The sequence below is a fragment of the Prinia subflava genome, chromosome 7 (genome assembly GCF_021018805.1).
Source record: "Prinia subflava isolate CZ2003 ecotype Zambia chromosome 7, Cam_Psub_1.2, whole genome shotgun sequence".
Taxonomy (NCBI): domain Eukaryota; kingdom Metazoa; phylum Chordata; class Aves; order Passeriformes; family Cisticolidae; genus Prinia; species Prinia subflava.
This window is the reverse complement of record NC_086253.1, coordinates 28,911,907-28,936,797: the sequence shown is the minus strand read 5'-3', so window position 1 is coordinate 28,936,797 and position 24,891 is coordinate 28,911,907. Positions and strand designations below refer to the sequence as shown.

At 33.7% G+C, this 24,891-nt stretch overlaps 1 protein-coding gene across 6 annotated transcripts in view; it reads left to right on the top strand.

The window, feature by feature from the left end:
* Positions 1-24,891, top strand: part of SGCZ (sarcoglycan zeta) — a 445,512-nt gene that overhangs the window by 373,797 nt on the left and 46,824 nt on the right. For all 6 annotated transcript variants that reach the window (XM_063402015.1, XM_063402017.1, XM_063402018.1 and 3 more), the window contains 2 exons: positions 2,621-2,708; positions 20,814-20,936. In XM_063402015.1, coding sequence (XP_063258085.1) covers positions 2,621-2,708; positions 20,814-20,936 — 211 coding nt within the window. The remainder of the gene's footprint in view (positions 1-2,620; positions 2,709-20,813; positions 20,937-24,891) is intronic.

Here is a 24,891-nt window from a genome sequence, read left to right as displayed (position 1 = left end):
ATTGTAAGCTGAAGTTTGCATCAAGAGTAACAGATTTGGTCATGGAGAGAGAAAATTATCCAGTATTTTTATGCTTTAGATATGTTTGTATTCCTATGAGTGATATCCATTGCACTTTATACTCATCTTACTGATCAATAATTCCACTGATTTCAGCTAAGTCTTCTCTGAATGTTTAGCTCCTCTGAATAGACTATTTTTTAATTTCTCGACCCTCTGTTTTTTGGCAAATCCTGTGTAAAATCAAGTGCAGGTAAACAATGTGGATGAAATATTGGACTGTTTAAATTGATAGGAGTTTTGCCACTGCATTTTCTTTGGTCCAGAATTTAAGCTTTCTGCTCTATATTTTTCATCCAGAAAGTGAGGAATATAGATTTAAGTTCTTAACTTCTTCAGCCCTCATTTTTTCTTTTATATAAGACAAGAAAAGAAGAAGAAAGAAGGCTTGGCTCATCTAATTTTTCATTATTCTGTATTTCAGCATTTGATATCCAAAGTTCTTTTTAAAATTAGAACCTGAGAGGCAGATTTTAGCCTGTTCGTGTTAAGTATTTTTCTATGCTGAAAAGAAAGAAACCTTCAGATCAGACCATGATCTGTCTTTGTGAGCGTTAAGTTCTCAAACCTTTGCTGAACTGGCAAAAATAAACATGGTAGTGTCCTCCCTTGCTAAGGATAAGATTATTCTGAGAAGACTTTTCACCAAAAAGTGACTAAACAAAAGTGAAAAGGGCTCCTTAAAAGCCTTTGGCCTTGTGGATGCCTATTAGGACAACTGCCTTTCCCAGAGCAGCAGTTGCCTGGACTAATGATTTTCAAAGGACCATAAGGCAAGTGGAAATCAAGTGGTGAGAAAAAGGTCCTTAACAGCTGTTTTTGTTGCCAGAAGCTCCCTTGATTGTATCACATGTGTAGCTCAAACTAGTAAAATTGAACACAGTGCCTCACTGATAATTATATCTTTTTTATCTAGAAAGATGGACAAGCCATACAGTCGCTTTCATCTGCCAGAATCCATGAAGCAGAGCTAATTGGCAGGATGTTAGAGAGGTCATAGCATAGTCCAGTGAGACATTAAATACACCTGGAGTCCTTGAAATTAACTCAGAATCATTTCAGACTTCCCAGGGAACCAATTATCATTTAAAGTTAATAATCATAGTGAAAACAACTGGGAAGAATGTTTCTTGTCCAGAAAAGCTCTGGATTCAAAGGCAAGGACTGTAAAGTACAGAAAGTTTTAGTGAAAACCTTATGCATTACTCATGTAAAAAATAAATCTTCATGTCTCCTTACATCCTTATAATATAAAAAACTTTCAAGAACAGCAAGAACCAATATATTAAGAGACACACATATAAGGTCTCTTTAACCTTGTGTGCTCAGTCCAGGGATGACCAATAATGGATGTCCAGGGAAGAATCTAAGAATACAACAAGTATATAATAAATTTCCCAAGTATCTTCCTAGCCCTTAGTCATTCCTACCGAAGGCACATCCCCAGCTGTTTCTGTCAGGTGTCTTCATGCTGTTGGATAAACACACATAAGCATACTGAGTGCTAGCAAACTGCCAGTAGCATTAAAGTACCCATGGTCTCTCTGCAAGCTTCAGGGACAGAACAGTGTGGTATCAGGTGATTCTGGGGAGAAAAGTGCCTCTCTGCAGTGACAGTCACAATCCTACTTTTTTCTTTCTCTTGTGCACTCATCCCCCTCCACTGAAAGCATGATTGGTGAGCTTCCTCTTTTTATTTTTAGGCTGTTTCTCTTGGCTCTCTGTTGAAGCTCTTCCCCTTTACTGTGTATCTTTGCTTCCCCTAGAGGAGTGCATCTGGCTCCTCATTCTTCAAGAAGCAAAATCCAGTTCTTTTTGAGCTTGTTTATGCTGGCTTTGAACACAGGATAAACTTACACATGTATATGCAAACATTTCTCAAAAGCTCAAACCTAGTTGGATGCTGAGAGCCAGGTATCATCTTGCCAATTGACTCCAAAATTAAGACTGTATTTGACATAAAGTGTTTTTCTCTTTGCTGTATCAATTTGATCCCTAATAGTACCTCTAAGGTACTATTGGCAGTGGATCAGGGTTCTCTGTTACAAGATCTCACCTTCCAGTGCTCTCGTTGTATTTTTTGTGAGTAACAATTCTCTTTATCTTCAAAGAAGATAAAGTCTGCGTTTGTAAGGTTTTAGTAAGTGCAATGCAAGTATTATAAGTTAATACAGTAATACAGTATAATGTTGGTTAGGTAGTTAAAAAAGTATAGGTTAACAATATATGGGAAAGGATAGTGAAACAGGTTTGAATTAAGTTTTTTTGAATTTGAAACGATATGTAATATTAACAGGAAATTAAATCCCAAATTAAATAAATCCAGTTCCAATCAGATTTCTGAAGCAGGGATTGTATACACAAAGATTTCAAGTTTAAAATAGTATTCTTGATATTATTTAATTAAAAAATTGATTTGTAAAATATTTAATGAAATTATTTAAAAGGGCTATTATATTTGACATAACTTCCCTCTCAACATGCATGTTTATATTAAGTTCTAACTTAATTTTACCTCAATTTTTGTTCTCTCATTTATTGTCTCATACATGTTTCCCAGGATAGCCCACTGGTCTTACAGTCTGACAGAAATGTAACAGTGAATGCAAGAAATCACATGGGACAGTTAACTGGACAACTGACAGTAGGTGAGTGTTCTCTATTGACTGTTATGTTTATCAGTTCAGCTTTATTAATAGATTTCATTAATTACCATTGTATATAAAATATTATTAAAAAGTCAGGAAAAAATTGTCATCATCATACTCAAAAACCATTGTATGCAATGGATCATAAGAGCATGATTCAGCATTAGGTCAAAGAAGAAAAACTAAAAATGCTTTAAAATAGCTAAAATAAAAACAGCTTAATAACAAATTATTTTTGAGACCATTGTAACAAAACAAACTGAAATAGCCTCAGCAAAATATGTTTCAACAACACTTTCAGTGGGAAAATAACCATAATTTTCTTACACTTTCTGTCAGTCTTCCATTACTTCAGTGGCAATTGTTTTGCCCCTGTCACTTTTTTAAGGCATTTGTATTAGCAAATATTCAAAGTTGTTGGAGTACCAGTATGTTACAAATTTAAAAAAAAACAAAAAAAAACAAAAAACCCAAAAAACCCCCCCAAAACAACAACAACAAGCTTTCCCAGTCATTACAAAATTTAAATGAAAAGCTAACATACTGCCAGTCATTCATTAAAACTGATATTTTACAAAGTATAAAATATAGCAGTTCCAAATGACATGGAAATAAAAAATCCTCTGCTTATGTTTCACTTACCATGTGTTTTCCCCTGTCTTATGAAGTTTATTGAGTTATATTTTGGTTTTAGTACGAGTCATACTTTTTGTGTTAATAAATATGAAGTAATATTTTTTACACTTTCTGAACTTGAAGAGTGCTGATATTAATTTATTTTTAACAATATTGGCCAAAAAATTCACTGGAAAGTGATGTACTAGTTGTGGTACAAAACAACATGTATTGACTGGGAATGGAATAAAAAGTATAACAACATATGTGTGTATAGTATATAAAATTCAAGGACACACCCCTTAGACTTTGTTCTCATTTTTTAAATTTTACCTCTGGCTTAAGATGTGTTTTATTCATTGTTTTTTCCTCATGTGCTGAGGTTATGCCCACAAATAATTTGAAGTTAGACTCTAGTTGTGATCTGTACTAAATTTTCATACTGACTGGAGACAGTGGCTTCTCGCTGTAAAAGTCTTTGCCAAGTGCACACAGTGACTCACCATCTGCACTGATTTCCCTCAACGACCACATCGAATGAGTGTGCAAAGGTAACCAGACTTGCTAGCAGGTACAGATGAGGAAAATTAAGCTAACACCTGTTGTGGCCATATTGTACTTGCCCAGTGCTATTATGCAATGCAGTTCTCCATCATCTGGTGACTCTATTGTTAAAACCTCTGCTTGAGTTGGTAGCTGCAAAAAGGTGAGTTGCCCGTGGCAGACATTCACATTGGCCAAAATAGATGCAATATTTTAATCACTGACACTATTCTGGCTGAATGAATCCAGCACTGAAAATTAGTGTGAATGTATTGAGACTGACCTACTTAAAGGCATCCTATTAGAGGTTAATATTCTGAAAACATGAAGGCCTGAAAAAAACATGTGTTTTTATGTTACCATGATTAGGGTGAACACCTTAAGCTTGGTGTGCAGCTGGTGCTGTCTCTGGAGACTAGAAGCTTGTTAAATTGCAATATTGTATTTACATTATTTCTTAATCTGCCTTCCTCTTTATTTCATATATGGCCTTCATTATTTGTTATATCAGTATAAAAGTCTTTTTTTTTTTTTGTGAATCCCTTACACAGTATTGAATGCATGTTAAAATATCCCTTATCTCTTATTAAATACTTCCTAGTTAGTAAAGACAGTCACAACTGCCAATAGAATCAGTAAAACCTGGATGTTCTACTATTAAGAAATCAAATAAATTAACATTGTAAAATGTAAAAGTAAAAAATATATTATTAATGCACTCCCTTCTAAATATTTTGTTGTGAAAGACAACAGAGAAAAGTTTTTACTTTTGCCTAGGTCAAAGCATGGCCACATTGGCTGAAAGAGTGGGAGAAGACTTTTCTATACAGAGTTTGTTGGCATAAAATATTTTTTTCTATTAGTTGTAAATGTGCCCCAAAAGTCCCTGTCTTTAAAAATGCTTTCTGTCCATTCACTAGTGCTGTGTGGTGAAGCAGTTCTTTGTGTGGCTGTCCAGTGAAAAGATTGAAAATAAACAGTGAGGAAAAATGTTTTAAACAACAAGAAAGCAAGTTATCATGTCTTGGGGGATAAAAATTTTCTTGTTAAAACTTTGAAATGTTGTTTTCTGTTCAGTCTTTAAAGAGTTGAATAATAATCATTAAAAAATAGACTACGAGTTAATATGCATGGCAGGAGCATTCTACAAAGAAAGAAAGATGCCAGTGTATTCAAATGGATGATAATGCACGTTTTATAAATGTGATATCATTGGCATTTTATCCACGTTTCACAGGACTGAAGTGATACTACAAACCAGCAGATAGGCTGGTCTCATCCTGTGTTTGGCAACCAAATTGCTGCTCATGTCAAATTGTAGGGCAATTAAAAATTCTTTCTGTGGTGTTTGAAACCATGCCATGTAAGACTAAAATAGCCTTAAGAGCATATAATTAGAACCGTAATGGAAATATGGATTAATGTAAAAAGTGGAATTGGGGCTGGGAGGAAGAAGGCTGTATGTTCACTCAGGGAGGTGGAAAAAATGCAATGAAACTCTTAATGGGTACTCAGTTCTGTGACTGACTATGGAAGACAAAATATGCCATTAAAGTACATCATTAAGACATATTGGGAAACATCCTAATCTAGGAGGAGTAAAGAAAAAGTACATCAAATAAATTTAAAAAAAACAAGTAAGTGTATTGAATGATTCAGTGGTTGCATGTTTAAATGGTATAAATTCAAGTTATGCTTCAGGTCATACAATACCAAGGGTACACCAATTATTGCAGTACAGTATTTTTATACTGGCTCTAAAAACTGTACAGAGAGAAACCCACAGCTGTAGCAATGCTTTCTGTTGGGATCTGTACCAACTGAGCAAGAGATGTTGGTTTGTACTCCAGTCTATTCATGACATATGGTCTGGAAACTGCCAAGTTTGTGTCTGGATCTCCAAGAGGACTCCACAGCCTTCAGTTTTTAGACATGCCATTTAAGATCAATGGAGCAGATACAGCACAGAAGTAAATTGTATCTACAAAATAAAGATGAAAAGATAACAACCCATTGAATTTCTCTGGATAAATTATCACATCTCTCTCCTTCCAACCCTTACTTACTAATATTTCTGCATTGTGAATTCTACTGAATTACTTTCACGCAGCTTTTTTCCTCTTGAATAAATGTTTGCATAGTTTAAAAGGAGAATTATCTACTTCATTTTTTTCCCCAGATCTTTGAAATGCATGTTGTGCATTTAGAACCACAAGTCTTTTGTCTCCGTGCTGTCTGCACATATCTTATATATCTCAGCCTGCCTTTGAATGGAGTACGTTTGGCTCACGAGCACTAAAAATGTAATGTGACATTTGAAACTGAAATGCACATTTGTATTAAATGTAAATTCACTCTCAGGTTGGACTGTTATTTCAGCTTTGTTTTTTTTTTTTTTCTTCTGAGAGAAGTGGCTTTTTTCTTACTTTCTTCCTCACTGCAATAATTGTTTCTGACAGGTATTTCTGCTACTGTTTGACCCTTTGCTATTCATAAAGAACTCTAGGGATATCTGAAATGCTCTAAAAAAGTGCATTTCATTTTTGCTTCATTTGAGCCCTTAGACAGAATCATAACTCTCACAGACATCCAGACCTGTACAAGTCACAGCTTTAGAAAGCTCCTGAACCTCTCACTGTAGTCTCAGATCTCCAGAGCCATGCAAATTCAGAAAAATGTTTGAATACCAAAGTTATATCACATTCTTGCAATTACTTTTTGAAAATAGCAGGCAGATGTATAATTTTCAATTACAGTACTGCTGAAGAAAAAGCTGCTGAAAGATATAGTCAAATAACTTGTCAAACATCTTTTCCATACATTTACCACAAAACTCGTGTATGCCGAGATCTTTATCTTTAAAATGTGCTTCCTTACTTGCGGTGTTCCATCAAGAGTACTGGGGTTACTGTGCAGAAACTGTTGGACATTAGAAACTGCAGGAATGTAACTTTGTGGGAGTCTCCTTCATTCTTCATACCTATATCATATGTGGCAGTTTCCTATGTTTATATCAAGTGATACTTTAACAGGTAACACATCCTGCTGCCCCTTCACTTCTGAGGTGTTCAAAGTAACTGAGCACCCAAATGCCACTCCTGATATTCCCTCTGCAACATTCAGATCAATGAAAATCTGAACCAAGATACATTTCAAGTGTTCTTGCTTTTAGTATCATCTGTAGGAGCAACAAAATGTTATATGTTCTTACTCTATGGGGTAATAATAATAAGGTACTTGTAATAATATGTGTATACAAGTTACTCTAAATCTTTGGTGTTATTGTCAGACATTTACTTAAGATTTTTATGAACTTGAACAAAACATCCATTAATAACATGCTTAATGAGACAAGAAACGTTTCAGTTTTAAAGTGTTGTTTGCATACACTAGTTATGCATATACTAGTAGCCTGAAATGTATGGTCTTTTCTCCGGAGTGTTGCAAGAAGATGGTTTTAGAATTGTCATACTCATTCACCCTTTCCTCACTGTAGGAAAAGGAAAAAATGGTCTCAGCTCTTCTCTTGTCCTCATAATTGTTCTTGGATCCTCTGTAGTAGGGTGCTGGGAGGGAAGGGATGAGTTAGTTTACAATCCCTTATTAGCTGCTTCTCCCCTTCAACTGGACAAACATGGATTAGAACTTATTTGGAATATGTGAAATAAAGACTTTTCCCTTACGCTTACAAAGAGGTTTGCCTACCTGTCATTTTAAACTACAGTGAGATTTCTAAAATGTGAAATACATTAAACATTCTGCTAGTCTAATTTCCATATTAAAGCAATTGCTCTTGTAACCACTGTGGTAGAGTAGAATAATTATTATTGCTAAGATATGGCAAAATAAAGCCAGATAAATGAGTTATCCATTTCTCAATGTTCTCTCAATTTCCATTCCTTAACTGAAATACAGCCTGAATAAACACAAATTTTGGTCCCTAATACCACTAAAGTGTATGCAAATAAGAAATATAGGCAGTTCATTTTACCATACCTAGATGAATTATTAGTCCAGGTTTTGCAGTTATATACAAAGAGGAGTATTTCACATTGAAATTCAGACTAAATATGTAATAGTTTAAAATCTTCTTTTTGGGACATTTTGTCATTTATCAAATTATTCTCATTGTAGCAAAGGTTTTCAACTTATGGTTACTTCACTGCCTCTTAATTTTCTAATACGAAAATAAATGAACACAGAATCTGTAATTTCTAGGCAAAATTAATTGCATTGCTTACATTTTTCCAGAATTCTTTTGCACCTTTAATGGAATTTTCTGTTGACAATCACTTGGTTGTCTGATGTTTTCCTTGTTACCTTTACATTAGGTACTTGTCATTCAGAAAATATTTGAATAATTTACACAGCAAAATCTTATATATATATACTAAGTGTATTAATTTTAAAGGATAGTGTTTCTTAAACTTTTATAGCCAGTTAAGCACTCTTCCCAAATATAGGAACATAAACAGTTTATCAGGCGGTGAAAATACAACTCATGTGCTAGTCTGTGGTACAAATCCATTGTCAGATCTTTTCAATGGAGTCAAATGGAAGACAATTTGATCTTTTTTATACAGGTTAGTTTACCTTGTACTTAACTAAGGGGTGAAAGGATTTCTTTCAGCTTCAGGACTCACAACAGAAGGAATGGAGCAGTGCCTGGAAGGCCATATGGCTTTATGTCTCCTCCTGGCAAAGCACACGAGATGAGCCAAGAGGCAGTCAGAAAGTGAGCCATGTTGCTCATAACAGTTGAAATGTCCAGCTGGAATCTGAGTCTCATCCCTCCTCATGATTTACAGTGCAAAGTGATGTTGCCTCCATTTCTGTCTGTCTAGTCCAGGGAAAAATCTTTTTACAAACCATCTGTGCTGTAACAGGTTTTGTGATAAGAGTTCACCTAATATATACTCTTAATGACTTTGGCTAACCTATCATGAGAATCCACTCCTATTAATTAATTATCCTGAAGAGCAGAATTAGGAAAATGTGAAGCTCTGGTCCAAACTTTGACCTATTTGCCAGCACTTTGATGGGTCTGCCAAACTAATCCTGAGAAAATTAACATCATAATTTATTTGAAATTCATCCATATTTCTCTTGTAATTCTCTGTTTAAGTAATTTACAAATAATAGAAAGCATCAGGGTTTGTTTGTTTTGATTCAGCATCAAGAGGCAGACAACTCCTTTCTAATTTTTGTTTCTATTTCAGTTGTAAATTAGTTGCATCATTTTCTGTGTTAATTTTCATCTGTGCATTTGAAATTCAGCTATGGCAAATATGCCATTTTGACAAGCTCTTGTATTAACTGGATTGAAAAATAATACTTTTTTATATATCCATTACACAACTAACTCATAAAACTATTAAATGTAATTAACCATTTTCAGTCCAGTTTGTACTTGGTTAACAAGATCTCTTTGAAATAGAGAGATGCTTTACACAGTACTTCTGATTCCATTTGATAAATTAGGTATATTTTCAGTTTTTAAGCAATATCTTTCATATCATTTTGATGATCTTATTGTATGTTATGTGCAGACATAACACTACATTGCTGTTTAATATTTGAAGTATTCTCTGGTGTAAAATATATCTTGTCTCCCTCATTGCCACGAGTTGCTGCGTGAAAACTGTGCTGTAAAAATAGAGTAGTAAGATATCTCTCTGTCTGTTATTAGGACCAAGTGGTAACTCTTGCTTGTAGGTAAGGCAATTATTTAGCCTGGTGCCTCTTTCCTGAAATACAAGAGCATATCACATCAGCTAAGATGCCAAAAATTAAAAATTCTCTGTGAATAAACACAACTGCAAGCAGCAGTAGGACAGTAATTGAATTCTGTGGAATTTCAGCATGGTTATTTCAGGGGAGAGAGAGTGCTTATACTGTTGTTATTAAACAGCTTATCCAAAACGTCTATGCAGTGGGATATGATTCTTAGCTTTCAGTTTTATCATCCTCAGTAGTGTGTTATACATAATCTTCTTTGAATCTTAAAACTAATAACTTCAGCACTTCCAGAGCTGAGGTCTTAAGACTTCTTCCCTTTATTTCTGCATTCAGTATATTTTCTTTCTTCTTTCTACCTTCTTCAGACTCAAGAAGTTTTTGTTATTTGAGTCTTGATCCAACTGTTCTTATTCTCTTTTTCTTTCCCTCAGTCTGAGCTCAGGAAGACTATTTCTACCTCGGGTACAAGGTACAGCTCATGTTAGTTCATATCTGAAGTTGTATTGATCTAACGTGGAAAGCATCTTTTCTGTCTGTAACTGACAGATAAAAAGAAAAACATACTTTGTACTTTTATAAATAGTCTGATATTTTTCTTTTTGTACCATAGACAAAATATATGTAGCTTGTTTTTTTTTCCTTGTTTGTTTGTGATCTAAATTTGGAGGGAATTTTAAAGTCCTGTACCTTATTTTTGATGTGGTGCTGGTAGGTACACCTGACATGCTAAGGACTGGTGAGGTGCTGGCTTCCTGCAGGGCAGCCTTCAGAAAGAACCCACCACAAGGCTCTTTTTCTCATGAAAGCGCAATGGTCTATACCCACTCTCACTTCAGAGGTGATATGAAAACAATGAAAGGGAACACTAAATCAGTGTTTTCCAGGCAGGGATTACAGAGGGGAAGCAGGACTACAGTAATGACTGTGGAGAGAGGTGTCCAGTCAAGTTGGTATGAGCCTCAGCTCTCTGCCTTAGTATTTCATCTCAATGCTAACTTTGACCCCAGAGCATCTGCAGTGAGTCTAGACATGTGGTGAAGTAGATTTCAATTATCAATAGCTATTTGGCAGTGGTAGTGCAGTCCTCTGCTTACTTTGGTGCTTTATTAGCTTTTTACTTTACCTTGTTGTATTTTAAATACCAGCCTAGACCTTTCCACTGTTTCTAGAAAATTGGCACTGAAAAATGGGAAAAAAAGGTATTTGGTTGTAATTCTCAAATATTTTATCCTCTTCCCATCCCACCCAACCTGACCTCATAACATGTCACAGGACCTGGAACTATGAGCAGTTGATTGACTTAACTGTAGAAGTAGATTCTGAGTGGGAAGAGGTAATTAGTGTTTTCATGGTGGTACAGAAATGTTAGTGTTTAAACATTAATCCATTGCCATCTGTCCTGCTGCTGTTACCCACACGCTGTTGGCCAGTACAGGCAGCATAACTACTGCCCAAATGTTCAGAGCAGGGAAGGAGAAGTGATTTCCTTTTGTAGGAGAGACATCCCAAGTGTTAAAGAAATGGGGTTATTTAGAGTTATATGAGTAGGTTTTAAAGGTATAGGAGGGGGTTTGAAGGATGCAGAATACATCTTCCAAAGATGGTTCTAATTCTTTGTCTTGAGCTTTATCTGAGTCTAATACTTCATTTAACTTCAAAAGCAGCTGCTGTGTATGTGTTGTGACATTCACAAGGCTGCTGGGTGCTAAGCATTATTAAATTACCTGTAACATCTGGACCTTTAACAAGTCTCTGACATGACATTAAGACTTTATTTTTACCCCTTTTTCCCCTGATGTTCAGACAGGAATATATTATTCTGAGTGGTAAAGGACAAAATAAGGGCAAAAAATGAGAAGCCTATTTTAAGTTAAATAAACACAAAAAACAATTTAAAAGAAATAGAAGAGCAGTGAGATCTTTCTGGTGTTCTTTATTTCAGAGTTGCAGAGAACACTGAGGTGGAAGGAGGTGGAAATTCAACAGCATGCTGATCTTCTCAAAGGTGTTGAAATAACAGCAAAGAGATTTTTCAAACATAGGTGTGAGAATTAATTTGATTTGTAGACTTAGATTCTTTCTTCAGCCAAGTTATCTTTAAGAAGTCTGAGTTCTATCAGTTTTATTATTGAAGCATCCATGGGGAATTAGTCTGTTTCTATTTTTGAAAGAGATTCTTGCAAATGAACAGTCAGGCTTGGAAACATTTGTGTTTGCCCATGAAAATTATTTGTCCATATGAGATTGTGAACCTCTTAGATAGCGAGTTCTGGTTCATATCAATTAGTTGACTAGTATTAAAAAATAAATCATAAAAATATTTCAGTTTTATGGATTTTCCCCTCACATATCTTTAGGCTATCAGAAATTTCATCTCAGTGTTATGTTGCAATTAATATTGTTTTCTAAAAACATCAATATTGGAAGTTTAATTTCTATTTATTGCACTTCACCAAGTCCCATAAAAAAATGGTTCCAAAACCATCTTTAATGTAACATTGTAACTTTAAAAATACATTGGAAAATAGCAATTAATACCCACACATAGAAGACTGATGCTTTTTTTGTTTATTTATAAATGAAATTGTTTATTTGTCTTTTTTTAACCTCTATTTAGAACAGGACTAAGTTTCAAGTTCTATATTATGCCAATACTAGACATATTTGATTGTGCTATTTGTAGATGGGCAGAGCTGTCTTGATGTAATTTGTCTCAAGCATGTACTGCATTGTTAAAGGTATATTTATTATACATTCAAAAAATTCTTTTATACATAAATGTATATCTGTAAATAACTTCTTTTTCCTGAGGTTATTCTTAGAATGATAAATATTGTAGTTGTAACTGAATTTGGAACAGATGGCATTGAATTAATGATTAGATGAATATTTTTGAATTTGACTAGATTTCTTCCTGTGAAGAAAAACATTCCATAAATCTGAAATTAATTAGTCATTGGGAATAGCTATCATTCACTGAATCACTAGCATGAGTTAGAGCTCAAAATAATACAGAGTGATCATTTTTTTCCAAACCAAAATTAAGGACTATCTTGCTTTTAAAATAAGTTGTTACAATATTAGGGTTCCAAAACTTCGTGATTTTGCTTTTGTGTTATTTTGGTTGCAGATATTTTGGTTGCAGAAGTTGTTTTGTTGCTTTTTTATCATACATATCACCAAGGTATTTGTGACAACCTCAAATTTTTCACACACTTAAAGATTTCTACCCATTTTGTTTCTGATGCAGAAGAAGCAGCCAGGTGCTAATTTAGCACATTTATTTTTCTCTAGTTGAGTGGTTCTGGTTGGCTTGCCATACTTCTGATGCGAAAGCTTTCAGCGAGTCCAGACAAAAATTCCACCTATGCTGCAGGTCTTGTCTCTGAATTCAAACATCCATCTGCATCTAGGTTATATTTCTTTCCAGATACAGAATCATACACTCTTTAAAGGACACTTCAGATTTCCCAAGGGTATCAGTGTAGCCTTCACAAGTAGGGTATTTCAAAGGCAGACAATCTGGCAGTGGTTCAAATCACAATGACACAGAATTTCAGTGTCAGCAGGGTAACTGGCTGAGGTATACATCTTCATCAGTGAATTGAATTGCATCTTACGTGTTACAAGTCAACAATGAACTCCACTGAGAACATTAATCAAAAGAGACACTTCCAGAAGCTAAGAGACCAAATCTGCTTTTATCCTGCTTCTGCAGCTTTCTGGCACTTGTCCCACTGTCAAGGGCAAGGAGACAAGTAATTTCCTAAATGGATAATGTAGAAATCCTGAGAGCTAGGTTTAAGCCCTCATCGTCTTGTGCCATCATCATAGCGAATGCTAGCTGCTCAGAAATCTGCAAATGCATTTCACTGATCTGCCAAGTAGCAGAAGGGTTCGAAATTATCATTTTCTGGTCATGAGGCTATGCTTTTTTGTTTGTTTTACTACCCAGTAGTACCCAGTGGTAGCCTTTTTGTGGATGAGTCGTGTATCTTTTAGTATTCTGTACATTCTTTCATTAAATCTTTCTCAGATAAAGTGTGATTATATGAAATGTTAAGACCTTTTGCATAGATAGCTTCAGGGTATTTGAACTTTCTAGCTAAAGCAGATAATCAGAGAAATAGGCAGTTTGTCAAAATTATACTTTTTTATTCTTCCTTATATAGTAGCCATCAGTATTGAATAAATACTATAAAAATGTAAAATGGTGGGGTTTTTTAACATTTTCATGAAAGCTTCTAAGTACTCTGGTAGCTTGTGTCCTTTGTTTGGGTCTTCTCTCTGAAACTGTGATTAATTCAATTCTTTATCTCAAAGAAGTCTGATTTGCTTTCAGAAACATTATAATGGTCTAATTCCCTACATTGTGAGTTATTTTATGCCATATTTTGAGTCACAACAGATTTTATTTAAAGTCTATGGGAAACTGCCAAAAGCATCTGGAACAAAAATTTGTATCATTTTTATAAACTCGGGGGGGGAAAAAGGAAGATGCAAAGCTAGCCTCTTACTAACAAAAGTACCTAGAGAATATATTGACAAGGTGAGGATTGGTCAAAGATTGGATTCCATGAGTTTGGAGGTCTTTCCTACTTGAATGGTTCTGTGAATATGAGCAAAATTATTTACTAACTTTTAATTTCTATTAATAAAACACAAAAAAAAATTCAAAATGCCTGCAGGGTAGAAAAAAATCTCAGAATAACTGTCTAATGTTTTCAGAGAATATTACCAGTAAAATGACAGAACTGAAATGCTTTTCTTTTTAAATCTTCACAAAGATCCATAACAGTTATTTAAAAAGGTCACAGGATAAATGAGTAAGAGGAAAGGTAAGGAACCATTGGGTTACATGAATGTATTTCACTTCATCCAACTTCCTTTTCAATCCAGTTACCTCAGAGTGATAATGCAGGATGCATCAAGATCCTTGCACTACTAGCAGGTGTTTTAGAGAGCATGCAGATGAGAGATAAGGCCTCAAAAATGCAAATAAGTCAAACATCAGATTTGTTTTAAAGAAAAGAATAAAGCAGAGATGTAGAGATATATGCATCAGTGAATTTTCAGTAGAATTTCTGGTAAATTGGTGGAACATTCGTCTGACCTGAAGGAAATATATAATGATAAATAATAACAGGTTTAGCAATGAATGAGTGGCCTTATGATCTGCAAGATGTTGGATTTCCCAAGGGGAAATTCAACAGTCCTGTTTTGTCTCTGAGTTTCATCTATCTAATGAAGATATTTCATAACTCCCCTTACTATTTCTGTGTGCTCTTGCTATTTGGTTTGAATGTGGTGTTCATCAAGTACAGCAGGTAGGTATCTCACTATCAATTGTTCTGTCTATTTTTAACTCTTATTTCTCCTAAGTGGAATGTGCAGCTACTTAGAAATAACTCCGTATTTTCATAAAATGTAGTGACCAAACAGCATAATTATAGCCTTATGGCCTAGTTCAGCTAACAAAGAGAATGGAAATATTCCCACTAAATTTGTATGGAAAAGCAGTGCCCAGACTGCTTCAGTAAGCCTCAGCTTCCAAAAGGTCTATGTTCAGCTTTATAAATTATTTATATTGTAAAAACTAATCACATCACAGAAAGCTAAAAATTACAGGGTTTAGGATAAGACTAAAAACTTGGAAAATTCTCTTAGGATTTAGTAATATTTTGGTTGCATTCATCATGAGGAAGGAAAACTAGTAAGTTTTCTACCCCCATTCACATTTTGTACTGTAAAAAATATGTTAGAGTTATAAATAATACAGTTGCCTGAGCTGGACTTTGGAACTTGTCAATGAAAGCTAAGTTGATAAATGCAGCTGTAAAAAGAAGTTAATATAGTGTGTCTATTTATTGATGTCACAAAGAAAGATTCCTGGACAATAAAGGAAAACATGTAGGAAAGATAATGTAATAGATCTAGTAATAATAAATAGTATATATTTATTTGTAGTTTAACCTACTGTTCCTTTTATATATTAAATACTTTATTTAATGATCTAATTTAAAATATATCCATTTACATAAACCATATATATTTTTACTATTATTATATGTATTGGTTTATTATATTTTATATTTTTATGTGATATATAATATAATAAATATTTTTTATTATATTATTATATTTTAGCTGTTTATAACACATTATGAGTATTATAAGTATTTTGAGAATAATCAGTCAGATACAAAAGTCATTTTACTTGCTACAAGCCTCAGTTCAAGAATCCAGATCATGTTTTGAATAAATTAAACTTAACGGGATTATAAGTAGAGCAAAACATACAGTGTGAAGTCCTACAGATAAATTTTGGTGCCTGATATATCTTCCTGTGTCTTGCTTGGCCTTCTTATCTAAGGACTCATATAAGCAATTAAGATATTATAGCTAAAATTACCGATAATGCACATCCTTTTAACCATTACAGAAGCAAAATAAATGTGTTGACTTAGAGCTCACACAACCTTCAAGAAGCAAAGAATCACAGTTTACTTTCATTCACCCATGTGTATTGCTGATGAAATTGTGAACAGCTGTATCTGATCAGACCAAAGGTCTGTTCAGCCATGTAATTTCTGAGTCTCATGGAAATTACCATATGTTAGGGATAGAGGCAGAAAAGCACAGAATTTCTCTTGAGTTTTTGTGGCCTCATGAAGAAGTAGAGTGGAGAGTGTTGTCTGCTGCAACTTGTATGCTGCTTCCACCATAGCTGGGGTTCCACTGTCAGGATGCACCAGGAGGGCAGACTGCGGGAAGGATGTATTCTGTCTATTGCAGAGGTAAGAGTATTTCAGATGTCTTTGTCAAGGAAACTGATATACCACATCAATGGTGGGCTTGACAGTGCTGGGTTCATGTTGGACTCGATGATCTTAGAGGTCTTTTACAACCATAACTATTCTAAGATTCTACAAAGTTCCTGGAAGTGAAATCTGCCTGGGAGGGCAGAACATTTTCTGTCAGATTTCATTTGACAAAGTCCTAAACCTGTAATATCACTAATCATTCATGGATCTTACTGGGTCCATAGATTGTGATGAAGGAAGTGTCCTGCCTGATTCAGATGGTTCTACTGAGTTTCCTTTTATAATAATGTGTGGCTTATTCCTATGCTAATAATTTATGTTGACAGCTGTTGTTCAAATGTGTTCTTCTCATCTACTATTTGCTCCAGCTTCCCTTGTCTGAGTAGATAATCATTCAGAATAGGAAACCTTGAAGATCAGTAGAGCAGTAGCTTTCTGACATCTCTACAGCATGGCCACCAACTATTGACAGAGCAAGCTAAGGGGTCTTTTACCCTATACTTTCACACTTTTTAGATATAGTGAAGATGGTCCCTTCTCTTCCTCAGCAGATGGAACACAGAATATGTTCTGATTGATTGTTGTGAATCTTTGTTTTTTGTAGGTGTTTTGCTCTTGGCTGAAAGTTCTCTTTTTCTTTTCCAAATTCCTCAATACTTCTGTTAAGGTGTTATGAATCCTTCATTTTCACAATTCCTCTTGCATTCACTGAATTCTTTTTAAGATCTCTGCTGGACAAAATACCATAATATCTAACATTCCTATGAATATTTAAAAAATTATCTAGGTGTAAACTTCTCAAAAACTGATCTTAGACCCAAATGAGTGTTGAATCTTTATTAAAAATGCTTTATCTCTTTAATCCCAATCTCAGAAGCATCAACACATTCTAAAAAAAGTGACTTTCTTTGTCATCCAAACTCTGCATAAAATTCTGCATTTAATAAATGTTTAAATGACCCATTTTTCATTGAAGAACCTGAAGAAAGTATATTGAACTTTATTATGTTTCCTATTTATAAGGATCAATTTTTGGTAATTCCATTTGAATTCTAATCTCTATATTTAATTTAAGATTATTGATTTTTTCTTTTTCTATGTCTGAATTTGTTTTGTGCCAGGTGCACATGGAAGGTGATTGACAAATCAGACACAACTGCTAGTGTTTGTAATCACATCTAAACCTTGTAAGACTGGAGAGTTCCTGTTACTATTTATTATCACAGCAAATAGTGGCTCTAATGAGTATTTCTGAAAAATAATGAAGTACTGTAAGTAATCATTGACTTTAAAATGTAAAATGTTAGAACATGCATTCTTCATATTATTATTATTATATTACTTTATTAGTAAGTCAAACTCTACAAAATCAAAATAGTTTTGTATTTTGAAATTTAATCTCTATTACTGTTAATCTGGATTACAGAACCATAATTTTCTCTATTTTTTACTGCATGTACTGCCCAACATTTTAATTTAATGTATCTTCACTACAGCTGAAATGAACAATTTTAGGTTTTGTACCATTTTAAGTGTAGCTGGTTTAATGATAGTTTCAATATGCAACTGCTGTGCAATAAGCATGTGTTATAAACCATCATTACATACCATGTATATATGAACACGATACATAAACTTTTCATCTCTATACTTTAAATGAAAGGAATTTCACAGAAACATAATAATTTAATTGAGAATTATACAACTGAATTTACAAGTAAATAGTTTTCCTGAACATAAGCTGAGAGAAGAGTTTGTCATAGACATCTCTTGAACCGGATTAAAGCCGTTAAGGAGCCAGCTCCGTGTCTCGTATGAAGTAGAACAGCGATGCAGTAAAAAGTAGCAAAGATAAACAGCTTTTCTGGTAGCCATGTGTTTGATAGAAATTACCTTTCCAAACAGAATTTAGAAGATAGATTTTCATACATGATTCTCTGGACTGAAGTATGCATTATTCAAGCAGATTATGATTTGCTGAAAATGGTGATGGCTCTACAAGTTTGAGATTAGAATTTCAAAGTATTTCCTTTGTTCATGCATAATATTCTTAGACTTGATGCATCATGTTTGTTAGTAGTACTATTAAAGATTCAGACATTTTATGAGATGTATATGTTTGTAGAGTGTTTTTGGAACAGAGCAATTTGCTTTACAGCTAAGAAGATAATACCCTAATACATTGCAAATGCAACTGCTTGCTCCTATTTCAGCTGGGAAATGAAAATGTAATGAAACAGAATTCCATTTTGATAGCACTGATTATTCTGCAGGCAGTTTAACTTTTCGAAACCAGTTTTATAACATTCACAAACTGGTTCTATGTCAAAGAGACAGATTTAACATGTATTATGTTTTTTAGTAAACTTTCAAGTGCCTTGAACACACTAGCATTTCAGCAATAAGTAAGTAATACCAAGTAATACACTATTAAGTCCTGAGTGAAACATGAAGTAGAAGCCCATTTATTTTAGAATTAAAATTTATTTACTTCCTGTAATGATATTTTGGACTAGCTGAATTCTAGGTGTACTTTTATGCAATGTGATTCTGAAGCAACACAAATGACATCTAAAATATATGCATACCTTAGTAAAAGTTCCAGATCATTGTTATTTAAGTAATTTTTGAAAACCTATATTATCCTAAATACACCATAAGTTTTAAAAAGCCGTTTTTGAAACATGGGCTGTCACTTACAGTGATATATAATGAGTAAGAATGTGGCAGGTCTTTTCTCTTTTTGATTTCTGACACATTTTCTGTTGATTTCTTTTCCTTACAGAGCTAACAACTTTGATGGGTGTAAATTAGTAACATCACAGTACTTATAATGCCACTTAATTTTGGATGGCTAAGCTATCATCAGCTCTTAAATAAAGATAAAACCATTTAGTATTAAGTTATTTGTAATTTTCCTTAGGTTTTCTGAACCATTAGTATGGTTGCAGACCAAGGGCATCCCCAAACATCTGCATCTGAAATGTGAAATCTGCCCCTGTCTGTTTTTACAAAGATTTTGTATTTTTTCAAATCAAAGCCAACAACCTGATTAACATATTTTAAAAAAGCTTCAGCAGAGGAGGGGGGGAGAAAACACCATTTTACATATTTAAAGAATAAAAATATCTAAATTCAGCAAAATTAATCATCACAAGTATTTTGATAATTTCTTTTCATTTTCTTTTTTCTCCATGAATCAAAAACTCCCAGAATTTTTTTACAGTACAAACATAAGTTCATCTGAAAGTAAGAGGAATTGTTTTGATTACATAGCTGATTCTGCAAAGTGAGCTACTAAAGCAGTTCCTTGACCAAAATTCATTATCACAGTTTTTGTCTTCCTTATTACATATTTGATATTACGCATTTGCATATTAAACAAAAAACTTACATATTATGGAGGCAGGAATTTTTTACAAACTTTTAAACCAGATTATTAAACTGAAATAATATATATAAATTTCTTTGTCCATAATACCCTCCATATAATCTTTATGCATATAGGTTTATTCCAGGAATACATTACAGGTTTAATTAGGGATCATAGAGAAAATTTCAAATTATTATTCCCTGAAATAATGTATCGTGCTTTATATCTTGTTGTGCCATATGCAGCTGATTGCTTTTCAATGCCATTTTCAGAAGTGATATTTGCTTTCACTTATTAATAAAATAAAATTTTCAGAAACAATTTAGTGCACAAAACACTGGAGAATAAGACTTGTAATTGATAATCATAGCAAACTTAAAGACTCAGTATCGGCAAACTTTCTTCATTGTCATTAGTTCAATTCCATATATCTGTCCAATTTCAGAATTATTTTAGGGTTTTTGAGCTTTGAGACATTTGGTAATATTGTTTCATAATATATGACATAATTTTTGATATTTAGTTAATGTTTTTATTTGTTTTGGTGTGGTTTTTTTTGTTGTTTTTTTTTTTTGTTGTTGTTGTTGTTATTCCATTGTCTAAGTTTGCAGTAGAACTGAATGAAAAATACCCTTTTCTGCTCTGTTGATTTGTGTTCTTGATGGAATAGGGTCATGTGTTATCTTTATTTTTACATTGGCAAGAAAGTGCAATTTAAACTGAACAACCCCAGAAAGCTCTGTCTGAATTGGCATTTCAAGATCTCAGTATTTAAGTGCATTCTAAATTTTAGTGTTGATTTCCACATAATGCTGATATAGATGTTTTTTCACAGTTATTTCTGTAAACTATTTTAACAGTATTTTATAATGCAAATTATCTATCAGGCTTACAGAAAGCCAGATATTTTAGTAAAGCGTCATGGATTTGATAAGTTTTGGATATTCTATTTATGCCGATGATTAATTCTACGAACTATCTTAGGTGTGATGATCGCTTCCTTGATTTCAGGAGCTGATGCTGTGGAAGCTCAGTGTAAGAGATTTGAAGTGAGAGCAAGTGATGGTGGAAAAGTATTGTTTTCTGCAGATGAAGATGAGATTGTCATTGGAGCCGACAGACTGAAAGTAACAGGTATGGTAATTATAAAGATTCTAAATGGATGTAAACATATTTTTTATTACCTTTAGTAGTAATTAAACTCTCAGTCTTCTACAAAATTTTAATCCACTGGAGAAGAAAACATCTTATCATCATCAGTGATTGTTTGACCAACCAAAACATAATGCATAATCTAAATATCAATTCCTCTAAAAGTAGATTTGAATTTAAACTCTGCAGGATCAACTATGGTACAAATCACACTTACCACTGTGTTTTGACTAACATGTTACCATTACGCATTGTTTTGTGGTGTGTGTGTCATTTGTTTAGGTAATACTCCTTCAAAATGATAAAAAATATTATATATGGTGACCTTTGTTTTTTTCTGTACACAAAGTATCAAGTCTAATTTCCATATGAATTAAGATTTCATGAAGCTCAGCTGAAAAACTTTGCCTTGACTGGGCTGTATTAGTTTATAATGAAATAAAGGTTGCTGTTATAGTTTTATCACAGCCAGAAACTAAGCCTTACACAACCACTCACTCACTCCTCCACCAGTGCAGATGGGGGAGAGAATTGGAAGGGTAAAAAAAAAAAACCCTCATGGGTGGAGAAGAAGACACTTCATTAGGTAAAGCAAAAGTCACACGCACAAGCAAAGCAAAACAAGGAATTAATTCCCTGCTTTCCATGGGCCGTGAGGTGTTCAGCAATCTGCAGGAAAGCAGGGCCCCATCATGTGAAATGTGGGAAAAGAGAATCATGCTGGATCCTGCTAGGGCTCAAACTTGGTCATAATACTACAGGCTGAGAAAACTAATCTTAAATGTGCAATTGACACAGGATGTCAAAGATGTCAAAGTATCTATCATAAGTTAAAAAATAAAATATCTTACATATGGTTCTAAGAATTATATTCCCCGCCACTGAGAAATGCAATCACAAGTTTTTGATGTCATGATCATTATTTTTTAATCAAACACTTGGCACTATAAGAATTTTATCCAAATTTTATCCAAAGATTTTTAATTTTATCCAAAGATTGTGTGCTACCTTTCAATTTTTCAGCAAACACTTGAAAGGTGATGAGTCCCTGTGAGCAGCATCAGACTGTATTACTCCACATGGCATGATATGACTGATGAAATCTGGCAGGCAATTGTAATGTCAAACATCAACCAGAATTTTTTCTTTAGTTTATTTTTCTCAAGCTTGTGTTTTTATTATCATGGTGCCTTGGGGTGAATATAGGAAAGGAATTATGGAAGAAGAAATAAAACAAAAACTGAATATAAAAAAGGGAAAATAAGGTGTGCTTATTTGGAGATAAATCTCTCACATGTATTTATTTAAGAATGGTACTACAATGAAATTACTTTATTTTCTTCTGTAGCAATCAATAGTGTCTATTTGGAAACACTTCACTGTGAATGTGTCCAATAAATGATTTATTTTGGTAATTAATTTTCAAAGTATGCCCATGGGCATTTGTAAACTGCCATGGCAATGTGGGATTTTTTGTATATTATTTTTCCTCCATTCGGAATAATGTTTTTAATGCTCAGCTTTTAAAAGCAATCTATCATAAATCAGTCTAAGAAATTCTTGATTAAAAAACTTGAAAGCGACTTGCTGGTTTTTTTGTAACATTTTTATTTGTAAATTTTTATATAGGCAGCCTATTCCAAGAAGAAGAGTGTAGTAGAAATAGAGTTATCCAGATAAGAGTTTATTTCGCAGATAAAGCAAATATAGAATCAGAAGTAGTACTTCTTGGTTTAGAAATATTGCAGTGATATATTTGTATATTAAGAGTCTCTCACTTTAAAATTAGGCAATTGGCTGGGCTGGTTTAGTTTAAACTTCTTATTCTTCCTTACATTGCTAGTTTTGCTTTTTTCTTTTAACTGCATTAGCTCTTTTCTGCTTTATTACTCAAGAGAAAAAGAAAAAGCATTCAAATTTAGTGTTGTTAGAGAGAGCTGTTAGAATTTGAGCTGTCTATTGTCCTTTTGCACAGAGATTCCTCCTGCCACCAAGTTTAACACATATCATAGAGATTTAGAGGGAGGAAAGAGGATTGATGAAGTGAACATATTGTTAGAGAACTGGGGAAACAAGTACTAATGAGAAGCTCATTTTCTGGTGGGCTCACAGGTTACTTTCTGCACATGGTTAAACCTTTCTCCATTTTTTATATTCACCCTGCTGTTCCAATGGACAGCATCTGTAGCATCACAGTATTCTTCTGTCTCTCTGCAGCCACAGAATAAGAGTGTCTGTTTGATTTTTACTTCTCTTATTTAAATCTTAATTCAAAATTTTCTTCCTTTTATTTAATTTCTCTTGCAACTGGAATATGATCTCTGTAAGATACTCTCGTAGCAGAGCTGTACTGGTCAACCTTGTTGACAAGAGTACAAGCACACATCATGGGGCAGCTTTAGCCTGCCAGAGCACTTCTGAGAAAGATTAAGAATCCCTTAATCGTACATTTTTCTGAGACAATGCTGTGAAACAAAGTTATATAAAAACCTTTACTGGATGGCTCTTTTAGTACAGTTTGTTGGGTTTGTTTTGGGGTTTTTTTGGTTTTTTTTTCCTTAAAGCAAACTCCTAGTTAGCAGTCAAGAAGGATGTATAAGAAGAATGAAGGAACCTCAAACTCACTTAGTTTTAGTCAAACTACAACTACTTTTTTTTGACAATGTAAATGAGATTTTTTTCTCCTTGTCTTCTGAGGTGGCTTTCTTAGCTAAGGCTAAATGCACAGTATCAGAAATTCTCTTTTTTCCCATTCAATGTATACTTTTCTATCCAAGATTTACAAACATTTTTCTTTATGAAAAAGATATTTCTCTCTATGATTTCAAAGGAGACTAGACAGTAATTTAACTCTCATGTTCTCTCCTACATTTTCTTTTGATTTATATAATTCCTTCACTTTTCTCTAACATTCTTTATTTAAACATGATTTTATCTCTTGCTGTTCTTCCAAGACCCATCAAAGCTATACTATAATTTGTTTTGTTCCAAGTTTACATAGCTTCTATATGTATACTTGCACATCTGACTTTTTATGTTTATTAATCATGCTTTAAAAAGGCAAAGCAAAAATAGATTTGCAAATTAAATGATAGGTCATCAGTCAGAAGCCATTGCTGTTCTACAGTCAAGTCCAATTATGTTTTCTAGATGTAGCAAATCAGCTATATATTTTTTTCTAAATAACACAGTCTAAATTGTTTGGAAAATACTACTTACCCTTCAGGAAATCAAATTAATCTTAAACTTTCTTAATTGCTGGATTATTTTCTTTCTTACTGCTGCATATCTGTGTGGTATAGTCTGTTTTAGCACAGGATCTGAAGTCCTTTATCCAGTTCTGGATAGAACTGAATTTTTTTGTTATGATAATTAACATGTCAACAGTAATGCTTTTTCTCAAAATAGAAATAAGGAGCTATTTAGAAACTTTTCAGTTTTACCAAGATTTTAGTTCTCTAGAGTTCAGCTTTTTAGGAAACCCAGATTTTTCAGATACATGAATTCCACGTCTGTATTGTATGACCTGATCTAATTGGTTGAGGATCACTTTTTTCCAATATTTCAAACATAAAAGTTCTCACTGGGGGAATTGCAGTTGTAAAAATGTTTGCACATTTTTGCCAGCAGTACTAGGAGAAACAAGAGAGGCATAAAAAATTTGCAGGTCATTATGACTTCTTTCTTGTCAAATAGGACAATCATGTAGAAAAATGGAAGTCAGAAAAGGACAGTGGAGTACATACTTTGGTAACTTTCTTATATTAGTAGCAGGATGTATATAGGTCAAATTCACTTTGATACCAAAACAGTGTCAGGAAAAAATACGTGAAGGGCTGCAAGTATCTTTTTCATTAGACTAAACTATATGCTTACAGTGGATTCAGTCTGGCTTTTGATCAGTCATAGACTTCTCTAGATGAAAGATGAGAGCCTT